Genomic DNA, 7,143 nt, shown 5'->3' on the forward strand with positions numbered 1-7,143 from the left:
ATTGACTCTGTCCAGAAAAAGGCCCAGCAGAAGTTATTCTTCCTGCAACAGCTAAGGAAGTTTAATCTGCCTAAGGAGCTGCTGACCACTTTCTACTCAACCATCATTCAGTCTGTCATCTGCACCTCCATCACTGTCTGGTTTGGGTCAGCCACCAAACGAGACGGGGCCAGACTGCAACGAATGATTAGGGCTGAAGAAAGGATCATTGGAGCTGACCTTCCCTCCATCCAGGACCTGTACTGGTCCAGGGTCAGGAAAAGGGCAGTTTCTTTCCCCAAGCAATCACTCTGTTGAACTAGACTCACTTTGGAGACTTACTTTTGAAACATCTGACAAGCAAACTGAAGGTCAAAATTGGATTTTGTATAGCAACAGATGCTTCTTATTTTTGCTCTCTGGTCTCATATAAATGCAGTTCTTACAATGTCAGCTCGCAGGATATTTTGTGTATAATGTATAAAATGAGCTCGGAAAAACTGGTTTCAAATAACATGCTTCTCACAAATGCAATGAGCTCCAAAAAACATTGAAACAAAAATCTCTAATTGCACTTGTTGAATGTAAAAGACTATACTCAGGTGTTTGCAATTCCATTTGTAATTGCTTTTCTTAATTCAACTTGTGTGTGTGAATTTTCTGTGTCCATACTTAAACTGAATTTAAAAAAATAGATGATGATGATCTAAATGAGACTACATGTGAATAATATGAAATAAACTGACCGTTCATGATGTTAAGTGAAAAGTTGAGAAGTTTACTTTAGAGACACTTGATCAAACACTTACTATAACAAGCACAGTGCTGGTTTGTGTACACAAAACAACGTTAGTATTCCAACTCACCAATACCCTGGCCAACAATGGAGACTGGTCAACTACCGTGTTTCACATGGCCTCACATGGATTAATTCAACTGGAATGTTGTTTTTGTCTTTATTTTCAAATAAATTGAAAGTGTAGCCTGAATGATGGTTTAAGATAGCAGTAATTTAATATGTTTAACTTGTTGCCCAGAGTAATATTACCTTATTTCTGATGCTACACATTAACAAGGCCAAATGGAGCAGAACCACTGAAAACCCTGATCAGCCCTTCTTCAACCAGAGGAGAAACTCACCTAGATTTTGCCGTACTGAAAACCTGCTCTTTAGGTCATTGTAGCACAAGGCCTGATTCTAATTAATATTCTGTGGAATATCAAATTTCCACCTTCTTATCTTCTGTTCCATATCTCACTTTTTTTGTTTCAACAGCACATCAACTGCCGACTTGATCATGCACAAATTCCGGGCCAGGGGCACACACACACACACACACACACACACACACACATTCTTTTCTGCCTGAGGTATAGTAGAGCAGAGGTCAGCTGTTCTCAAGACAAAATGTAAGAGGAATCAGGAATATTATCCTGAGCATGTGATAGCGTGTGAGTGAATATGCTTGTATATGTGTGTGTGTGTGTGTGTGTGTGTGTGTGTGTGTGTGTGTGTGTGTGTGTGTGTGTGTCTGATTGAGTGTCTGTGTGAGATCACAATGAGCTCGCACACTTTGTAAGAGGACGGCCCCTAAAACCACTCAATGACTAGGGAGAGAGTTGGAGAGAGAGAGAGAGAGAGTTGTGGCTGGGTTTAGGAGAGAGGTGGAAGGAGGTTTGGTGGAGGGTTAGATGGTAGTATACAGGGGTAGCAAGTTTAAAAAACCTGCAAGCTGCAAATAAGTAAGAAAAGTAAGTTAGTTCTTTTTAGATCTCTTTAAGTCTAGACGCCATCTCTAGATCAAATTTGGGTGAGTGTGCAATCCTGTATTTCTCTGCTTGTAGCCTACTAACTAGAAGTAACTTTCCTTCAGTAAAATCTACTGCTCTGTGCTGCTGTTGAGTCTAACCTTGTCAGCTGCAGTCAGTAAAGGCATCAGGTTCTGTTGTGTCCATCTTTTTAGCAGGAGTTTACATTCCCACTGACTGGAACTGCTCTGACTTTTCATCATGAGGAGCTTGTATGTATCCGTAGTTCTGCTGCAGCTCATTGGGACTTGTTCATGCCAATTTCCTCGCCCATGTGCCAATTCAGAGGGACTACGGACCAAGGAGTGTTGCCCAGTGTGGGATGGTGACGGCTCAGCCTGCGGTGCCCTGTCAGGCCGTGGTTTTTGCACTGAGGTGGAGGTCTCAGAAGAGCCCCATGGGCCCCAGTACCCACACAGTGGGATTGATGACAGAGAGCGCTGGCCTTTAGCTTTCTTCAACAGGACGTGTCGTTGTGCTGGAAACTATGGAGGTTTTAACTGTGGCGAATGCAGGTTTGGTTACTGGGGTTCAAACTGTGCTGAGTACAGGGAGTCAGTGCGCAGGAACATCCTGACCATGTCACTTGCTGAGCAACAGAAGTTTATCTCTTATCTCAACCTGGCGAAGAACACCATCAGTCGTGACTATATGATCTCCACAGCAACAAGAGCAGAGATGGGTGAAAATGGTGAGAACCCCATGTTCTCTGACATCAACACCTATGACCTGTTTGTCTGGATGCACTACTATGTGTCCCGGGACGCCTTCTTGGGTGGGCCAGGGAACGTTTGGACAGACATCGACTTTGCCCACGAATCTGCAGCATTTCTGCCCTGGCACCGAGTCTTCCTGCTTCACTGGGAGAATGAGATAAGGAAGCTGACGGGAGATTTTAACTTCACCATCCCATACTGGGACTGGAGGGATGCCCAGTCCTGTGAGGTGTGCACCGATGCTCTGATGGGCGGACGCAGTCCCCTCAATCCTAACCTCATCAGCCCTGCTTCAGTCTTCTCCTCATGGAAGGTAGAACAGTTGTTTGTCTCTCTCTCGGACTCTGAGTGGGTGTGTGTGTGTGTGTGTGTGTGTGTGTGTGTGTGTGTGTGTGTGTGTGTGTGTGTGTGTGTGTGTGTGTGTGTGAAGGCACATTTAACTAGATCTATGAGAAAATCATTCTTATCCATTATTAAGAGACTGAACATTCCTTTCCCCAAGAAAGAAACATGTTGTTTGTTTTATTACTACTTCACTCTGCAGGTCTATTGTTCTAAAGCTGGTTTAGCCTCTTACAGTAATCCAAAGAAATTAGAGATTTGATTGGAAACACACATATTTTGTAAGAATTCATCCACCCAACATAAAAGTTCAGAGAGAAAATCCTCCTCCTTGTATCCACATCCCAGAAAATGTATCTAAGACAGCAACTTTAAAGAAAGAAGCACTTTACTGTAATCCCGCAATGGGGAAATTACATTTTTACACTCTGTTGTTACATTCACATAGGCCCGAAATACACACACATGCACACACAGGACACATAAACTGAGAAATCTGTCAGAAATGTTGTACTAGTTTGCATCTTCTATGAAGGCATAGTCTCTTTAACGACCGCTCACTAAATGTGTGTGTGTGTGTGTGTGTGTGTGTGTGTGTGTGTGTGTGTAGGTGATCTGTACCCAGCCAGAGGAGTACAACAGCCGAGAGGCATTGTGTAACGGCACCGGAGAGGGACCACTGTTACGCAACCCCGGCAACCATGATCCCAACCGCACGCCGAGACTCCCCACAACAGCTGATGTAGACTTCACTGTGGGCCTCCCCCAGTACGAGACGGGACCCATGGACCGATTCACCAATATGAGCTTTAGAAACGTCATAGAGGGTAGGAATGTTAGACACACACACACTCACTCACACACACACACACACACACACACACACACACACACACACACACACACACACACACACACACACACACACACACACACACACACACACATATTAGTATTACTGCACTTCCATGCTTAACCATTGAACCTAATCCTTGGTCTAATCTGTCTAATCTAGTGAATGAGTGCTGGCTCATTTAGTTCACGCAAGGGTAGAAATACAATCATGTGTCTTTGTGCATACATTCAAAGAGAAGCAAGCACAAATACAGACATACACACTTAGCTAATCCTATTAATGTATTAATAGTGAAGCCAGAAGAAATATATGCAAACAGATGCTTAAAACATGCATCCTACTAAAACTGATGAATTCAATTTTCAGTTAATAAAAAACTGTTTTTATTTACGTAATACTGTAGCTTGAGCCTAATTTTTTTTAGTCCACTTAGTGTCTAACTCATGGTTACTTTGAAGCATTCCCCACGAGCATCTCTCAAAAAGAGTAAATTCTATTGGAAATGACTGCTTCCAGTTGGGTGTCTTTAGCTGGTATTAAGATCAATAAGTAATTTGCTTGTCAGTCTTAGTTATATCAAAAATATCTCAAAGATGTGAGAAAGAGCACTTTAAACACTAGAAAAGCAGCACATCTAAGCTATACAACTCTGTTAAAACTTCATGTCGTTTAGAGAATTTCTTTTAAGTGAATTTTGAATTTCTTTTAAGTGAAATGAAAGATCTTTAGTAGAACTTAGGGGCTTTTCCACACTTCTCATCACTCTACTCATCTCCCTCCCACATGAAAACGTCTAAACCTCTCTCTTCTATCATGTACATATTTTTACGTTTTTTTTCCCACCTGCAGGTTTCGCCAGTCCAACGTCAGGTATGGCAGTGCCAGGCCAGAGCACAATGCACAACGCCTTGCATGTCTTCATGAACGGATCCATGTCCTCAGTGCAGGGTTCAGCCAACGACCCCATATTCCTGCTGCACCACGCTTTCATCGACAGGTACAATGATGCACACAAACATGTCTACTAATGATAGACAGGAAAAGGATCACTTTGCTTCTATTTATTGCACGTGTCAGAAATGGGAAAGACGGAAGGGATAGAGGGGGGAGTAATACATAGAGAAAAAAAGAAAAGTAAAACAAGTAAAAAGGAAACAGTTACAGAGTAAGTGGAATAGTGAGACGGGAGGGAAAAAAAAGGATCCAAAATAGAAATAGTTAACGTAATGGTGTCTTGCACATATTCAGGTAGGTAAAGTAAGTAAGTAAAGTTTATTTCTATAGCACATTTAAAAAAGGCTCGCGCTGACCAAAGTGCATTAGCCACAGGGTAATAAAATAAAATAAGAAAAATAAAATAAAACACGTACAAATCAGTGATTTAGGCTAAAAAGTACATCGAAAGACAAACACTTAATTACAAAAGTAGCAGGATAAGACAATTAAGATACCGGGAAGGCCAATGTAAAAAGATGAGTTTTGAGCCTGGCTTTGAATATCACAATTGAAGGGGCATTTCTGATGTCAGGTGGCAGTCGGTTTATGTATAAATGTCACAGTTATAAAGTAAATAAAGACACCATGCTAAAATGCTTTTCTGAATCTTTGGAAGTTTCAAGAAATATTTAATCAGCCCTGAAAGAAATGATTACTGATTGCTTTTAAGGCCTCTTAATATTTTTATAGGAAGATAGGCAATACATTCATACCCAAAAACATTATTTTTAATAGCTTTCTTTTTATTTACAAGTCAAAATGTTGCTTCTCTTATGTGGAAAGCAACAGTCCCTTTTAGGATATTTAAAGATCTCCACCTTTCTTGTTTAATATTATTCTCTTACTCTTTTCTATTTCTATATTCCATTGCCATTGTATCCTTGATACTATTATATTTCTCCATTCCTTTTCTATCTTTATCACATCCATCTTTATCCATTCTTCCTCTCCTCCCTCTTTTTCCTCTTTTATCCTTCACTCCCATTTATCTCTGTGTTCCTTCCTCTCTTCTCCAGCATCTTTGAGCGCTGGCTCAGAACCCACCAGCCTCCACGGACCAACTACCCACGTGCCAATGCCCCCATTGGCCACAATGACGGACACTACATGGTGCCCTTCCTGCCTCTCTACAGAAACGGAGACTACTTCCTGACTGATAAGGTTCTAGGATTTGAGTATGCCTACCTGTTGGACCCTGGTCAGTACAGAACAACAAAACAAGTCCAGTACACAAGTGTTTCTACAACGTTTCCTTCATTTCAAACTGTCTCATCCTGTGTATCTCCGCTACAGGCCAGAGGTTTGTTCAGGAGTTCCTGACGCCCTACCTCCAGCAGGCCCAGGAGATCTGGCTGTGGCTCCTGGGAGCCGGGATCCTCGGGGCGCTGATCGCTGCAGTCGTCGCTGCGCTGCTTATTGTTGGAAGAAGGAAGTGGAGACGTAACCAGAGGAGGAAGAGGGCGCTAAGCTATGAAGAGAGACAGCCATTACTGCACAGTAGCTCAGAGGAAGGTTCATCTTCATATCAGACTACTATGTAGCACACAGTGATACTGAACAAACACACAATATGAATGAACTATTAGGGACACTCAGTATTTTCATGAAGCAAATGAGAAAATAAATCTATTTTAATTTTAAAATGGTATCTAGCAGATAGAGTTGTGTGTGTTGTCTTTGCATTTGAGATATTTACTGCTGAGACTTTGGCACCTCAATACAATGGAGCTGTAGTGTATATTTTATTGTGGTGGTAATAGCGTTGAAAAATGTCTTTACAGAAACATTATCACGTTTAAAAAAACGATTTCAATTATTTTTAATTAACTTGATTTGCAGAGTTTTCAAATGATTTAAATGGTTTTCGATCACGTTTTATGTTTTTAGGCAACAAAAACAACAACATTTCTCCTCTGTGTATTTGGTGGTAAAAGAAGACACAGTGGTAGATATCTCAGTCAAAACAAGTTAAAGCTACTTATCACAAGTGAAGGGGAATTCTTTTTTGGGATTCATAGGCAAACTGACCCTTTCAGTTTTGACACACACACACACACTCACTCACATACAGAGCCATTTAAGTGTTCATCAGTAAAATGAAACACGTGTTAGCGCTCAAATGAAAAAGTAAAGATTTATACAGTACACTACAGTATTTTGTTTCAGGTGAAAGCACTCACCTTTAAGTATTTACTGTCTATGAACTACTCAGCAGTCAATGACAGCAAAGGTGATGTGGTTATTCCTTCCTTTGGCAACTCTTGACTTTGTCTTTACTTCAAAACTACCTCTTTCTCTTCATTAGTTAAATTCATTATAGTAACTGAGAACTAAACTGCTTTTCTAGATGTTATTTGAACATCAAGAAAAAGGGTCTGTTAAAACCTACAGAGTATGTACCCCTCTGTGGGGAATTTGAATAGATCAGAATGGCCAAGTAAGCCC

The 7,143-nt window shown here is 41.1% G+C and overlaps 1 protein-coding gene across 1 annotated transcript; it reads left to right on the forward strand.

Annotated features, from left to right (window-relative positions):
- Nucleotides 1-1,989: 1,989 nt before the first annotated feature.
- tyr (tyrosinase) lies at nt 1,990-6,296 on the forward strand. Its single transcript, XM_028573618.1, has 5 exons — nt 1,990-2,817; nt 3,457-3,673; nt 4,552-4,699; nt 5,715-5,896; nt 5,992-6,296. The coding sequence occupies exons 1-5, from the start codon at nt 1,990-1,992 to the stop codon at nt 6,237-6,239; spliced, it is 1,623 nt and encodes a 540-aa protein (XP_028429419.1). The 3' UTR covers nt 6,240-6,296.
- The last annotated feature ends 847 nt before the right edge of the window (nt 6,297-7,143 follow it).

This window comes from Perca flavescens, chromosome 3, assembly GCF_004354835.1.
Source record: "Perca flavescens isolate YP-PL-M2 chromosome 3, PFLA_1.0, whole genome shotgun sequence".
Classification (NCBI taxonomy): Eukaryota; Metazoa; Chordata; class Actinopteri; order Perciformes; family Percidae; genus Perca; species Perca flavescens.

Coding starts and splice junctions, on each gene's coding strand:
- tyr (XM_028573618.1), top strand. CDS start 1,990: ATGAGGAGCTTGTATGTATCCGTAGTTCTGCTGCAGCTCATTGGGACT. Junction 2,818..3,456: donor CAGTCTTCTCCTCATGGAAG/GTAGAACAGTTG, acceptor GTGTGTGTGTAG/GTGATCTGTACCCAGCCAGA. Junction 3,674..4,551: donor CTTTAGAAACGTCATAGAGG/GTAGGAATGTTA, acceptor TCCCACCTGCAG/GTTTCGCCAGTCCAACGTCA.